Source organism: Rhinolophus ferrumequinum, chromosome 27 (assembly GCF_004115265.2).
Source record: "Rhinolophus ferrumequinum isolate MPI-CBG mRhiFer1 chromosome 27, mRhiFer1_v1.p, whole genome shotgun sequence".
Classification (NCBI taxonomy): Eukaryota; Metazoa; Chordata; class Mammalia; order Chiroptera; family Rhinolophidae; genus Rhinolophus; species Rhinolophus ferrumequinum.
Window position 1 is genome coordinate 3,223,521 of NC_046310.1, and position 15,670 is coordinate 3,239,190.

General features: G+C 39.0%; 1 protein-coding gene across 2 annotated transcripts in view; it reads left to right on the plus strand.

Moving 5' to 3' along the window:
• The window catches only part of ASPM (assembly factor for spindle microtubules), a 41,652-nt gene extending 26,811 nt beyond the window's left edge, over positions 1 to 14,841 (plus strand). For both annotated transcript variants that reach the window (XM_033099711.1, XM_033099712.1), the window contains exons 18-28: positions 543 to 4,847; positions 5,943 to 6,109; positions 7,572 to 7,668; positions 8,778 to 8,987; positions 9,977 to 10,126; positions 10,826 to 11,017; positions 11,489 to 11,681; positions 11,820 to 11,974; positions 13,290 to 13,466; positions 13,943 to 14,112; positions 14,674 to 14,841. In XM_033099711.1, the coding sequence (XP_032955602.1) occupies positions 543 to 4,847; positions 5,943 to 6,109; positions 7,572 to 7,668; positions 8,778 to 8,987; positions 9,977 to 10,126; positions 10,826 to 11,017; positions 11,489 to 11,681; positions 11,820 to 11,974; positions 13,290 to 13,466; positions 13,943 to 14,112; positions 14,674 to 14,773 (5,916 nt within the window). In that variant the 3' untranslated portion in view covers positions 14,774 to 14,841. The remainder of the gene's footprint in view (positions 1 to 542; positions 4,848 to 5,942; positions 6,110 to 7,571; positions 7,669 to 8,777; positions 8,988 to 9,976; positions 10,127 to 10,825; positions 11,018 to 11,488; positions 11,682 to 11,819; positions 11,975 to 13,289; positions 13,467 to 13,942; positions 14,113 to 14,673) is intronic.
• The last annotated feature ends 829 nt before the right edge of the window (positions 14,842 to 15,670 follow it).

Consider the following 15,670-nt stretch of genomic DNA (forward strand, 5'->3'; position numbering starts at 1 on the left):
GACGTAATTTTATTTCTAATGAGTAAATAGTCTCACTTATTTCTCAGATTCCTGGGTTTATATTACCAGGCCTGTAATGTGATGATATAGGATCCCTCCCGTAAGTAGTGTCCAATCATTATAAGATAGTTTAATCATCTTGATGGAAGGGGTATAGAAGATTCAGAGACACATATTCATAGGAAATTACGTAGAACCAGTAGATAGCAAAATATAGTTTTATTTTGACTCTTCTAATATGTTATTCTAATATAAAATAAGTTTGCTTATATTTCTTACATTGTCTCTGGAATACAAATGCAATGTAATATCAAGAATGAGAGAAGGATTTCTGAATTGGCTACAGCTGTGTCCATTTAGAAACTAAACTACAGACAAAAGAGACAAATATCTTTTTCAAAAATGTATTGTTTTTTGATGTGTTAGTTTTTAAGCATAATGTTAGAAAAATGAATACTTTCAAAGGTGTTATAGAAAACACTCTAAACATAACGTATAGAAAGTTATGTCTCTTACTTTGTGTCCTTTCCTACCTTTTTCAGAAATATTGGAGAAGATATGCCACTAGAAAAAAATTTCTGAAATTGAAGTATTCCTCAATCATCCTGCAATCGAGGATAAGAATGATAATTGCTGTTGCTTCTTATAAACGATATCTTTGGGCTACAGTTACAATTCAGAGGCATTGGCGTGCTTGCTTAAGAAGAAAACAGGATCAGCAGAGATACAAAATGCTAAAATCATCAACCCTTATAATCCAGTCTATGTTCAGAAGATGGAAGCGACGTAAAATGCAATTACAAATAAAAGCTACCATGATACTGCAAAGAGCCTTTAGACAATGGCGTATCAGGAAACGAGCTAAAGAAGAAAAATCTGCTGTTGTCATACAATCGTGGTATAGAATGCACAAAGAATTACGGAGATACATTCATATTAGATCTTGTATTGTTATCATCCAGACAAGATTTCGGTGCTTTCAAGCCCAAAAGTTATACAAAAGAAAGAAAGAGTCTATACTGACCATCCAGAGGTTCTACCAGGCATATCTGAAAGGGAAGAGTGAGCGCACCAAGTATTTGCAGGAACGGGCTGCAGCCGTTCGACTACAGGCTGCTTTCAGGGGAATGAAAGCTCGTAATTTACACAGACACATTAGAGCTGCTTGTGTTCTGCAGTCATATTGGAGAATGAGACAAGAGAGATTGCGATTTCTAAACCTTAAGAAAATTACCATCAAATTGCAGGCACACATAAGAAAATATCAGCAAGTACAGAAATATAAGAAGATGAAGAAAGCCACCCTTGTAATTCAGATTCATTTTCGAGCTTACATTTCAGCCAAGAAAATTCTAGCGTCTTACCAGAAAACACATTCTGCTGTCATTGTTCTACAGTCTGCATATAGAGGGATGCAAGCCAGGAAAAAGTTTAATCACATCCTCAGATCTATTGTAAAGATTCAGTCATATTACAGAGCTTATATTTCCAGAAAAAAATTTCTGAGCCTAAAACATGCTACCGTAATGTTACAGTCAATTGTCAAGATGAAACAAACTCGCAAACGATATTTACGTATAAGAGCAGCTGCGTTGTTTATTCAGCAGTGGTATCGGTCCATAAAAATGGCTGCACTAGAGAGAGAAGAATTCAGGCAGGTGCGGGAATCTTGTATAAAACTGCAAGCTTTTGTTAGAGGCTACCTGGTTCGAAAGCAGATGAGGTTGCAAAGAAAAGCTGCTATTTCACTGCAGTCTTATTTCAGAATGAGGAAGATGCGGCAGCACTACCTGAAAATTTGTAAAGCAGCTGTTGTCATTCAGAATTACTACTGTGCATACAAAGCACGAGTCAATCAGAGGAAGAACTCGCAAGTCAAAAGAGCAGTTACTCGTCTGCAGGCAGTGTACAGAGGTTATAAAGTACGCCAGCTAATCAAGCAGCAATCCATAGCAGCTCTGAAAATTCAAACTGCTTTTAGAGGTTATAGTAGAAAGATGAAATATCAGTCTGTGCTTCAGTCTGCTCTCAAGATACAGAGGTGGTATAGGACACACAAGGCTGTTTGCAATCTGAGAACACATTTTTTAAAGACCAGGACAGCCGTGATTTCTCTCCAGTCTGCTTATCGTGGCTGGAAAGTTCGGGAGCAGATCAGAAGGGAGCGCGAGGCTGCAGTGAAAATTCAGTCTGCTTTTAGGATGGCCAAGGCCCAGAAGCGGTTTAGGGTCCTGAAAGGAGCAGCGTTGGTCATCCAGCAGCATCAGAGGGCATGGAGTGCGGGAAGGAAGGAACGTATGGACTACATTGAGCTCCGCCGTGCTGCAGTGATGCTCCAGGCCATGTGGAAGAGGAAAACAGTGAGAAGACAGATTCAAAAGCAACACGAATGTGCTGTCATCATACAGTCCTACTACAGGATGTATGTGCAACAAAAGAAGTGGAGAGCCATGAAAAGAGCTGCCCGTCTGATTCAAGTGTATTACAGGGCTTACAGAACTGGAAGGAAACAACAGCATGTGTATTTGAGAACCAAAGCAGCCGTAGTAATTTTACAGTCAGCTTACCGAAGTATGAGAGTGAGAAGAAAAATAAAAGAGTGCAACAAAGCCGCAGTCACTATACAGTCTAAATATAGAGCTTACAAAAACAATCAGAAAAACGCAGCATATAGGGCTTCAGCTATTATCATTCAGAGATGGTACCGAAATATTAAAATTGCAAGCCATCAACGTAAGGATTATCTTAATTTAAAGAAAACAGCAGTCAAAATCCAAGCTATTTATAGAGGTGTTAGAGTAAGAAGACATATTCAACATATGCACCTGGCAGCCACCTTTATTAAAGCCATGTTTAAAATGCATCAAGCAAAAAGAAGATACCATAAAATGAGAAAAGCAGCTCTCGTAATACAAGTAAGATACAGAGCCTATTATCAGGGTAAAACTCAGCGTGCAAAGTACTTGGCAATTCTGAACGCTGTTAATATTCTTCAGGCCAATTTTAGAGGAGCGAGAGTTAGGCAGACTCTAAGGCAGATGCAGACTGCGGCAACACTCATTCAGTCACACTATAGAAGGTACAGACAGCAAACATGTTTTAATAAGTTAAAGAAGGCAACAAAGACAGTACAGCAAAGATACCGGGCCGTGAAGGCAAGAAATGTACAGTTTCAAAGGTATAACAAATTAAGGCATTCTGTGATCCGCATTCAGGCTGTTTTCAGAGGGATGAAAACTAGAAGATATTTAAAAGTTAGGCATTTAGCAGCAACGCTTATTCAGAGGAGATTCAGAACGCTGATGATGAGAAGAAGATTCCTGTCTCTCAGGAAAACTGCTCTTTGGTTGCAGAGACAATATCGTGCAACTGTTTGTGCAAAGAATCACTTACACTTTCTACGGTTGCAAAAAGCCGTCATTAAAATCCAGTCGTCATACAGAAGATGGCTAGTAAGGAAAAAGATGCAAGAAATGCGCAGGGCTGCTACTCTCATCCAGGCTACTTTCAGAATGCACAGAGCACGTAGGAGATACCAGGCCTTGAAACACGCCTCAATCCTAATTCAGCAACATTACCGAACCGACAGAGCTGCAAAACTGCAAAGAGAAAATTATGTGAGACAGAGGCATTCTGCTGTGGTCATTCAAGCTGCGTACAAGGGAATGAAAACGAGACAGCTTTTAAGGGAAAGACACAGAGCTGCTCTCATAATACAGAGCACATATAGAATGTACAGGCAGTATGTTTTCTACCAAAAGGTTCGGTGGGCTACAAAAGTAATACAAAAAGAATACAGAGCAAATAAAAAGAAAGCCCTTGAGCACAAGGCACCCAAGAAAGCGCCCTGTATTCAGGCAGGTTTCCAGGACACAGTCTTAGGGGAGAGTGAGGGCCAGCATCAGGCTGCCATTATTGTTCAGAAGCATTTTAAAGGCTTTAAAATGAGGAAGCGCTATCTCCACCTCAGAGCAGCGGCGGTTTTTGTTCAGAGAAGATACAGAGCACTCACTGCAGAGCGTCCCCAAGCAGCCGTTTGCGGCCAGCCTTCGTACAGGGGCTTCAGTGTACGAAGGGATATCCAGCACGTGCACCTGGCTGCCACGTGCATCCAGTCCTTCTCCAGAATGCACAGGGCCAAAGCTGACTTCCGAGCGAAGAAAACTGCCGCTATTGTCATACAGAATTATTATAGGTCATATGTCAGAGTAAAAATGGAAAGAAAACGCTTCTTAGCAGTTCAGAAAGCTGTACGAACTCTTCAGGCTGCTTTCAGGGGCATGAAAGTAAGACAGAGACTGAGAACCATGTCGGAGGCCAAGACGGCGGCCTCCGCGGAGCGGCCAGCACCACCGTGTCGTCCAGCTGGAGCTCAGCATGGCCCCGTTCACAGCTCAGCTGCTGCGCCGCAGAAGCACCCTGACGCCTCTCTCGTTGCTCCTGCACAGGAAGCAGAGTGTCATTCTCCAGGTCAGGCTGCAGTGACAGTTCAGAAAGCTTCTCGTGAAACGGCCCCGAGAAAATTGGAAACAGCGAGGTGCGCTGCCCTGCGAATTCAGTCCTTCCTTCAGATGGCTGTGTGCCGAAGAAGATTCCTTCAGCAGAAAAGAGCTGCGGTCTCCTTACAGCAGTGTTTCCGGGCCTGGCGGGCCAGGAAGCAGTTCTTACTGTACAGAAAAGCAGCAGTGGTTCTACAGAATCACCACAGAGCTCGTTTGTCTGCAAAACACCAGCGGGAAGTGTATTTACAAACTAGGAGCAGTGTTACCCTTCTTCAGGCTAGCGTGAAAGGATTTCTACAGAAACGGAAGTTTCAGAAAATGAAAGAGAGCGCCTTAAAAATCCAGGTATTTGTGCATTGAAGTATAAGACTTTCACCTTTCTTTGACTGGTGTTTGTTAGGCTTTCATCCTTTCTTTGACCAGTATTAGAATTTATAAAATGAGCTCAAGCACGTCATAAAGAATAATACTTAGTTACCATGTCCATTTCATTTATCTTCCAAAATGGAGCATTTTTGAGAGTGGTAAAATGGCTCAAGGATAGTTTATGCAAAGCAGCATAGAACTGGGGTTCTGGATAATCACCCTATGTTTTGTGCACTTCCCTAGGTTATAGCATTCCCGGAAGCATTTTGAGAATATGGTTTGATTAATGGGAGTTCTCTGTTTGGTAAAATGATTTTTTTAAGTGAAAAATTTAAGTTGAGGTAAAGTGATATTTGGCATAATTAGGCCAAATGGGATAACTTTATTCTCCTACTGATGTGTTCATCAGAGCTTCTAAGGCTAAATAGGCATATGTACTTTATTCACAGTGTTGAGCACTTTTGGTTTCCAAAGCACGTTTATTTTGTTTGTTAGAGAGAGGCCAATCCGGGAGCTGAATCTGGGTACTTCAGTTATTTCTAGTCTACCTGTGATACTGGGCATTAAACCTAGGTGTTTGTGATATGTTGGTATCTTGCTGGGTGCCTGTTAAGCTTAAAAATAATGTTTTCATTCAACAAAAAAACGGCAGATGCTGGCAATATGCCAAGTACTATGGTGGGCGATAGGAATAGACGGTCAGCTTTACTTAGATGTTGTCCTCAGAAAACTTAATTGAGCAAGCAGGAATAATTACAATCCAAAATGAGAGAGAGCGGAGAAGGGAAGCCTGACATTTCTAAATATTTGTTAGGGTTATACCAGGCTTAGCTGTCGGCCAGCCACACTATGTGTGATGGAGCACGTAGTGGGTGTTCACTGTGGGAAGCACCCCCTTTTCCCCAGGGCCCGTTAGGCGTCAGGCCTGCGTGAGTCTGGTAGAAGAGTCATGACTATATTTCTGCAATTGATTTTGTCTGCTTAGCCTTGTATAAACTGTCTTGAATACTGATTTTTTCGATTTATAAAACCCAACATTTCATTGCATATGTGTTATATTTATGTGTTTAATAGGCTACGTGGAGAAGATATAAAGCCCAGAAATATGTGTGTAAAGTGAAGGCTGCCTGCAAGATTCAAGCATGGTACAGGTGTTGGAAAGCACGTAAAGAATACCTAGCTATATTAAAAGCTGTTAAAACCATTCAAGCTTGCTTCTGTACCAAACTGGAGAGAACGCGGTAATGTCGCAGAGCTATGTGGGAGAGTCTTCATATAAGTCTTTATATAGAATAATACTGCTCATTGATTTTTCTTTTAAATATTTGCTATGCTTAATATGTATGGTTCATTTTGTTGGTGTTTTCTCCATGAATGAAACAAGATATATCTCTAAGGCTGTCTTATTTTTTGAGATAGAGCCTTGATGCTATCTATAATTTAGTAAAAAATATTTACTTAAATTTGATAAATTAGTTCAGGTTTAAAGGGATGAAGGTAAGGACTGAGGGGAGGGAGGGAAATAAAATAATCTAGTAAATCTTGGTTTTCCTATTGTGCATTTGTCCATGTTGTTTGCTGATTTAGCTACTGGAAAATTTTGTTTTACTTAGTCGTCTCTCTCTCTCTGTCTCTCTCTCTCTCTCTCTCTCTCTCTCTTTTTGTTTTTACTTTGCATTATTCCCTGTATTCTATCCTTAATGATGAAGTCCTAATTACTAAATTGTTTCTTTTGATCGTATTTCTCTGCTCCTAGTTCGTTTCTTTTAAACACATTTTCAGAAGCTCTTACCAGATTATATTATTTTTTATTTCATAGTATACGAACTTCCCTTCAGTCCCCAGAAATGATGAAGCATTATCAGTCACTGATGGTTTTAAAGTTCTTTTTAGGAGAGCACACTCGTGTTCCTTGGTCAGTTCCATGGTTAGAATCAGGGCTGATCACATGAACTTGTAGTTTATACTCAGCTGTTTGAAGGGCCAGAATCTGATTTTCCTGCAGCAAAAAGCTGAATTTTTCTCATGACACTAAGCTTTATTTTCTAAGAAATGTGGCAACATGACTTAAGTTAATCTTTCTGCCTTTTCCACATTAGCAAGAACAGATCAAAAGCCTGACCTTTCTCAGTTTTTATCTGTTATCACTATATTGATGCCTAAAGTTCAATCTCTAGCCGTCATGAGGTTTTAAATTTTTCTCCAATTCTGTGTACAGACTATTTCTTTTTAGATATTTTGTTGATGCCTATCTTTTCTTTCAAATGCGTGTCCATTTGTCATTTGCCTTATGCTGTTCTAGTCTCCCCGGGTCTCTTCTTGACTACCTTCTGTCTGCTCAAAGGCTCCCGTGCAACATGCACTCAGATTTTATATTCTGCAATGGTTTACCACCCTCTGCCCCCCCTTACCTGGGCTTTGTCTGCATCTGGTTAATGATACTATCCTGTTCAGATTTCTTTGTCATTCTGCAACTTCATATTTCTTGCCCACTGGAATATTGCCAGTTGTAAAACTTTTTTTTCAATGTGTGTGTGTGTAAAATTATGATTGCGAGAACTTAAGTATATTTTTCCACTTTGTTTGATTCTCTGCATTCTTATATTGTCTTTATCCTCTAGTGTTTAAATGGGGAGGGGTCAGTAAGTACTTATTAAATAGATTAAAGTAATTTGAAATTGCTTTCTAATATCTACGTTTTAGGTTTTTGAATGTGAGAGCATCAGCAATTATCATTCAGAGAAAATGGAGAGCTACACTTTCTGGAAGAATAGCTCGTGAACACGTCTTAATGATGAAAGTAAGTCTAAAAATAAATGAGCTCATTTGCAAAGAACTGCTTTAGGACAGAAAACAAAAAGAATGTTTTTAAGAACTAACAATACATTATTTCAAACACATCATTGCCGTCAATTAAAACCTATATTTACTCACAAAAATACCATTTGTGAATATTTTTGTTTATGTATATGTGCATTTATAAAATATTCTCAAACCCAACTTTGAAGTGACTTTTAGAATAAATAATTTATTTGGGAAAAGTGTTAATAGATAAAACATTTTGTATACTTTAAGTCACACATTTAATAACGTACTTTTCAAGCACAAGTGGTGATCTATTTAAAATATTTAACATCAAATCTTTACAATAGCTACAATACCTATGGTCTTTTATTAAAGAAATGAAAATTACAATTTTACTTGTAAATTTTGAATTGCATGTAGTATTCACTAAGATTCTAGCCACTACTGTTATTCTGTATACTGTATATTTACTAATTTGATCCTCCTAATTTGATCATAACTCTGAGGTGTGGTTATTGGCATACCCGTTGTGAGGTCTAGGGGAGGTAAGGTCACTTACTCAAGATTATTCTCCTCGTAGGTGGGGGATCTATGTTGTGAAACAAACCTGGCTTCCCCTTCAGTTCCTATACTTTTTACGTGTCTTAGAATCTGATTGTCAGGATGTCATATAACAGGAATCTGAGAAGTGCCTGTAGTATGCGGTGGTTCTTGAAGCAACACACAATTTCCCTCGCAGCTGTTCACAGTGCCCGTTCCGTTCTTTGTTGGAGCTAGCGTTTTTATTAACTGCTTCGTCCTCTGGTGACATTGGCTCTTTCCCCTCACCGTGAGAAGTATCAAGAAGGTGAGAGGGAAAGGACACCAGGTGTCTGGCTATTGACCCTGGCTTGCACCATCATCCTAACTCCATTCTTGGGTTAGAAATTACACGCCATCACCTTTTCTTACCTGTGCAATATGACATTCTTAAGCTAAGAATGTGAGAAGTGTCGTAGTTATGCCATTTCACTCTATATTGAGAAACTCCAGAACCTCCAGTGGATTGCAATTATTATTTCTATCTATTCAGACCACTTGTGATTTTTTTTTTTTCCCTTTTAGAGACATCGAGCTGCTTGTTTGATCCAAACACATTTTAGAGGATATAAAGCAAGGCAGCTCTTCTGTCTGCAGAAGTCTGCTGCTTTGACCATACAGAGACATGTCCGAGCCAGGAAGTCTGGGAAGAGTGAAAGGACAAAATTTGTTGAATTAAGAAAATCTACAGTTGCTCTACAAGCACTGGTGCGGGGTTGGTTAGTGAGAAAAAGAGTAAGTACTTTTAAGTAGAATATCTCAGTCTTAGGAAATTCAAATATTTGATGTTAAATGGTATTAACAAATTTTAGAGTTTGGAGAATAATTTCGGAACGCATATAACCTTTAATTTGAGCGCTCGCAGCTTCTGTCGAGCCATGTACCCAGATCACTGGTTGCTGCAGAGTTTTGTTCTGTGAACCTGTTTTCCACAGATGCCCACCAAAAAGGCAAAGTAAATTTTCTCTTGTGTAATAAAGCTTAACAAAGGTACTGAAAGAAGTCTGAGGGAAGGAGGGCTCCATGTGTGAAGGAGGTGGTTGTTCCAGTGACGTTTCGCTGCCACCAAGCAACTCTGAGGTGTTGTCACTGCCATTCCCGTGACAACTTCCATGTCTGCAGCCCAACAGAGCCCTTCCTAGGATGTTCATGATGTTTCCGGCATCCAATACATGAAACTCTGGCAAAGACAAGCTAATTACATTTGAAGACTAACTGGAGAAATGTTTTGTGTTTTCTTCATTAAATATAAATTGGAGGAGACTTCTCCAAGAAGTCTGTGCTGGACCTTCGCTAGACTAATACTGGAGAAATCAATTCAGATACTTTTGTCTGATTTATTATCACCACCTCCAACGTTTTGCTTGGAATACTGTAACCTTTTTTGAGCTTCATATTCATATACTTCTCTCTTAATGACTAGCACATTTAAAGCCTTAATCACATTTAAAGATGTGATTGGGTAGTCTAGTTAAATTAAGTGATATTATTCTTTAGTAAAGTGCCCAAAATATAATTTTGCTTTTTATACCCTGAATTATGGGTTACAAAAGTGGAAATATTGTATAATAAAGGATTATAATCACTTTCAGTTACAATGTAAATAATTTTCACATTTAAAAGTTAATTATTACTAATTTATATAATTTGATATTGAGAATATACAGAAATAAATATTGATTGAAGGTCACATATGTGGTTATTAATTTTTTTGTCTCCTTTAGATTTTAGAACAGAGAGCCAGCACTAGGCTTCTTCACTTCACAGCTGCTGCCTTTTACCACCTGTCCGCTCTTAGAATTCAAAGAGCATATCGACGCCACATGGCAGTGAAGAATGCTGAAAAGCATGTTAATTCAGTCATCTGTATTCAGGTTAGCTTTCCTTTTGCAGTGAAACGATATGATATATTTTTTGATATTTAACAAACATTTTTCAAGTACCTTATGGTAAGGTCATAGAAATTCACCCTTTGGCCATAAGGTTGTTGGGATGATTTGATGGGTTAGGTGTAGGTTGATGTTTTATGACACAGAACGAAAGCTATGAATTACTGTCTGAAGTCATCGTACTCATTTATGCTCCGACGAGCTAAGGCTGAGGGTCCCTGCCTCTCTCTGTCCTTGCCAACACGTGTGTTGTGTGCTTTTTTAAATGTGTTCTCTTTTTCATGTACTTTGTCCATTTTTCTTTTGGGTCCATTTTTCTTTCTTTTGCACCTCAGCGATTAGGGGCATGTTTGTTCTTTTTTTATGCTCTGTAGGAGTTCTTTCTGTTTGTGTATGTTAACATATATTTACACACAAAATATTGAGTGAAGACACAAATTGCAGAATGATACATGCAGCTTGATAGAATTTACATAAGTTATGAAATGAAGGCAGTGCTGTCTAGGTTCAGTTTACACACAGATGCACCCACGTGGCCTGGGAATGGAGGGGTGATGCCCCTGAGGGGGGTGCAAAGTGTTTTCCAATATTCTGTTAATCAATGTTCTGCTTATTTAATTTATGTGTATTTGTTTGTTTTTAAAACACTGAAGTTAAAAAGAAATCTTCGTATGTTTTAAACAGAGATGGTTTCGAGCAAGATTACAGCTACAGAAGTTTATGCAGATATATCATAGTATCATAAAAATTCAGCATGAAGTTCAAGAACGTATGAGGAAGCAAAATAGGGCTGCATCAGTAATACAGAAGGCTGTACGCCGTTTTCTCCTCCGTAAAAAGCAGGAAAAATTTAATAATGGAATCATTAAAATACAGGTAACTGAAAATATTTTGATTTTAGTTCAAGATTTTGATTTGCAATTCATTTATATGATAGCCAACATTTAAAAAATGTAGTCACATACATTTTAAAAAGCTGAGAGTAGCAAGTAGGGTAACTTCTAAACAGTACGTTACCATAATTTCATTGCTAAGCCCTTGATTTTTAAATTCCCTGGAGGAAGCCTATCATTGAGAGAAGAAAAGTATATTAGCATTTTAAATGGAGCTATATATCTTTGGTCAGTGAATGAACTCCAGTTTATATACAGGAATATCACATGTATTTTGTTTTGGAAGAATTGATTTTGCTATTTCTTAGAACCTGGAGTGAGGTTTTAGTTGCAAAGTATCCGATCACATCATATAAATTTACTGAAAATATTTACTTTGTGGAAATAGATACGAATATAAGTTCAAAACATTGTGGATTATTATCTTAAAATTCCTGAGTTTTATCTCTCTAAGGCACTGTGGAGAGGCTATTCTTGGAGGAAGAAAAATGATTGTACAAAAATTAAAGCTATACGAAGCAGCCTCCAAATGATTAATGGGGAGATTCGAGAGGAAAGCAAGCTCTACAGAAGAACCGCAGTTGCGCTTCACCACCTGCTGACGTACAAGCACCTTTCAGCTATTCTCGAGGCTTTAAAGCACCTTGGTTAGTTTGTTTGCTTTAACCATGTCTTGTAGAAGATTTGAAATGCAGTTTTACCTGAGTGTACAGAGAATATTTTAATGACACAGTATTAGCTAAAACCTCCCCTTGTTGCTGTGAGTTTCTCTGTTTGCCTTGCAGAGGTAGTTACTAGGTTGTCTCCACTTTGTTGTGAGAACATGGCCCAGAGTGGAGCGATTTCTGAAATATTTGTTTTGATCCGAAGTTGCAATCGCAGTGTCCCCTGCATGGAAGTCATCAGTTATGCTGTGCACGTCCTGCTCAACGTCGCCAAGGTAGTTCCCACGTCAGGGACGGAAGGTGCTGCACTGGCCGGCACACGTGGCTCAGCGATTAGGTGCATCTTTGCTCACCACTGGACCCCAGATCCCAAGTGAAAATTCCTTCATGTGCTGCAAGAGGCTCAGGGGGAAAAAATGTTTAATCTGTTAACATCATTGTTCCTGGAAACACTATTTTTTATGAGTTTATTTCTTCTGTCTTTATAATATTATAACAGTGATTATTAGCATTTATTGACTACTTATTTGTTGAGAACTGTCTCTAAGGTATTTCATACTATTATTCCAACATTTCTTCAGAGAAGGAATAATTTTTACATAGGTTCCTCACCTGAAGACTCAGGGGTGGTCAGTGGTAGAGCTGAATTTAGATCCATTTCTGCCCGCCTGTAGAGCTCGTGTTTTTACCTACTGCATTGTATCGAAACGGTAGAACCTCCTCTACACATGTCTGGCAAAATGTTATAAAGATACTGCTATCACTTAGTTACCCTGTAATACTCTGTCTAATGGGATTTGGACTGGTAGTATCTGTCTGTCCTGAACTCTAATGCATGCAGTCAGTGGTATTGCGATTACAGATTTCTCTTCGCCATCCCATCCCTCAGCTCCAACTTAGAGCGCGTTACCCCACATTTTCTTACTGAGAAGTAGTGGTTGAGAAAACAGACTCTGACTCCAGCTCGCCTGGGTTTGCATCCCAGCTCTGCAGCTCCCTACAGGTTACTTAGCCTCTCTGTGCTTCACTTTCTGTATCTGTCAAATGGGTGCCGTAATGGTATCTGCCTCAGGAAGTTGTGAGGATGAAATGAGTCAAGAATTGAAAACTGAGGCAGGAGAAATATATTTTAGACTTAACTAGTATCAAATATATTTTATTTTAAAGCAAGCTCACCTTGCGCTTAAGAAGCGTGCAATAGGGCAACTAATTAACGGTTCTGTTTTCATTATCTTACCCTATGATTAACTGTCACAGACAAGCTATCTCTTCCTGAAAGATTCTCACTAAAATGGCCTTGGCTTTAAGCTTGTTTTATTGACTTCAAGGTGTTCACTTTCAGAGACTATAGATTTGATTCATGTTTTGTGAAAATTTCAAGTAGTTTGGGAAGAAAAAAATTAAAGTGCAAGTAGGCCTATAAGATGGATTCAGAAATGACAGTGCAGTAATATCACAGTCACCTTATTAAGTCCTTTGCCCTTGCGGCAGATGGTCCCAAAATTTGGCTCTATGCTTTCTGTTTGTTGGATTGTTTCTAAGGACATATGTGTTTGCTATAACGTGTAATCTCATTCTGTTCTCTTCAAGTATGAGAAAACGACTTCCGCAGTTTACGACGTAGAAAATTGTGTAGATACGCTGTTGGAGCTTTTGCAGATGTACCGAGAAAAGCCTGGTGACAAGGTTGCCGACAAGAGCGGAAGTATTTTCACCAAAACTTGTTGTTTGTTAGCTGTTTTATTGAAGACAACGAATCGAGCTTCTGTGAGTGCTAATCAGTTGGTTTAAGTTTTAACATCACTCTCGCCGCAGACTGAAGAATGGGTTTGGGAGAGCATGTGTGGACGTAGGGAGGCTATTAAGGAGGGAGGCAAGTGTAGATATGTGGTGGTCTAGGCCAGAGATTGTACTTGACCTAGGGTTGTGTGACTTCGGAAACTTTGAAGACGGACGTTCACAAGACTTGGTGACAGAATACGATGGTACTGACTCTGACATTTGCCTTTTCACTCAGGTAGACCTAAATGTACAATTCTTAGTACCTGCCTTCTTTATACTTGTCTTAAAAATTAGCATGTAATTTAAACCAATCTAATCACTGAACTGAGAGAGCTTGGTTTGATTGTTAAAAGCTCATAGGCTTACTACATAGTGTGTATATATTATGATTGATTTTGATAAAATGGAAGGAATGCGAAATTTAATTACTAGTTTTAATACACGTGCATTTTCTTTTTTAGGATGTTCGAAATAGGTCCAGAGTTGTTGACCATGTTTATAGTCTTTACAAACTAACAGCTCGTAAACATAGAATGAACACTGAAAGAATACTTTATAAGCAAAATAAGAATTCTTCTATAAGCACTCCCTTTATTCCAGAAACACCTGTACGAACCAGAGTGGTTTCAAGGTAAGCGGTCAATGTGTTCTATAGCATTATGTCACTGTTCATTCATTCATTCATTCAAGAAACATTTTTTGAGTACCTACTATAAGCAATATATTGTGTTTAACAATGGAGAAACAACGTATGAACAAGAATAGAACCTGGTGAATCTAAGGGAGATGATCTCAGTAAATAATGGAGTAAGAAGTCTGTAGCTTTAGCAGATCAGGTCTGTGGTTCAGGGCAGAAGAATCAGTCTAGAGATTTATATTAGGGAATCATTAGGGAGCACTGAAGGCTTTGGCGGTGAATGTGATCACCGATGGGGAAAAGAACACACAGAAAAAGTGCCAGATACCTCAATGCTGAATATCACTATGGTCACCTTCAAAGTCCTCCCAAGTACGGCAGGGTGCAGCTAAATGGCACAAGCTCCAGGGAGCAGGACCATCTCCCAGGAAGCTGGAGAGATCAGTCTGAATTAGGACAGTTGTGCTCAGGAATAACCTCACGTGGTTAGGTAACACGGGTGAGGGTAGCCCTTTAGGAGAACTTTATTAATGGGAGGTTTTGTTCTTTTCACAGACTTAAACCAGGTTGGGTTTTGAGAAGGGACAACATGGAGATCACAAGTCCCCTGCAAGCTATTCGAATGGTGATGGATACGCTTGGCATTCCTTATTAGTAAATATAAATGTTTTCAGTGTGTACAGGGAAAAGAAATAGTAAAGCCAATCATGAATGTGTGAAGTGTTTTGGCTCTTTTTGTAGAACTCCTAAAATCTGACTTTGTATTAAAATCGAAGAAATACATGTACTAAATAAACTGTTTTTACATTCTTCATTGTTTGTTTTATTATTTAATAGCTTAATGCACGTAAGAAACTGGTATGTCACAAAATGATTATAACACTGTTATTCATGTCTATTATCTTAAAATGTTAGTTTGAATATCATATTCCTACAGGGAATAGGATAAGTTATTATCTCTGTTTTATAGATAAATCGAGGCATTTTTCTAAAACAGATGTTGGAGATTTAAGGTTCTGATAACTCACAAGTGAGAAGAGGACTAAATCCCGAGGCCTATGGACAGTCCCCATGTGTGTCCCTGACAACTGGACCGTCCAGACAGGTACATGACCCCAGGGCAGCGGGGAGAGCAGCCCTCCCCTCGTACAGTAGCAGCCTCGCTTTGCACTGACGGTGGGAGCAAGGTATCGCTTCTAATAGACACTTGTTCCACAGACCTGAAAACCATTTGCTGGCAAAACAAACACTTGTTATTTTCTGTGGTTTCTATACCTTTGGGTCACTGCCACCAAAATGAGCCCGTGTGCTCCCAAGACTCTCGGAGCCTGGTTCCAGTGGCTATTTCCAATCTGCTGGGGTCCGTCCCCAAATGTGTCCGTAAATGGAAGCCATAAAAATGTGTCACTGTTGACGGTTACTCAGTAGTAGCTAGAAATGGAGAGACCATGTAACTGCTTCATTTACTAATTTTTTAGAAGAAGGAATTAACTTAATAAGTCTGAAATAGTCTGGGATTTGGTTAGGATACATCTAAAAATTATATTGGTAT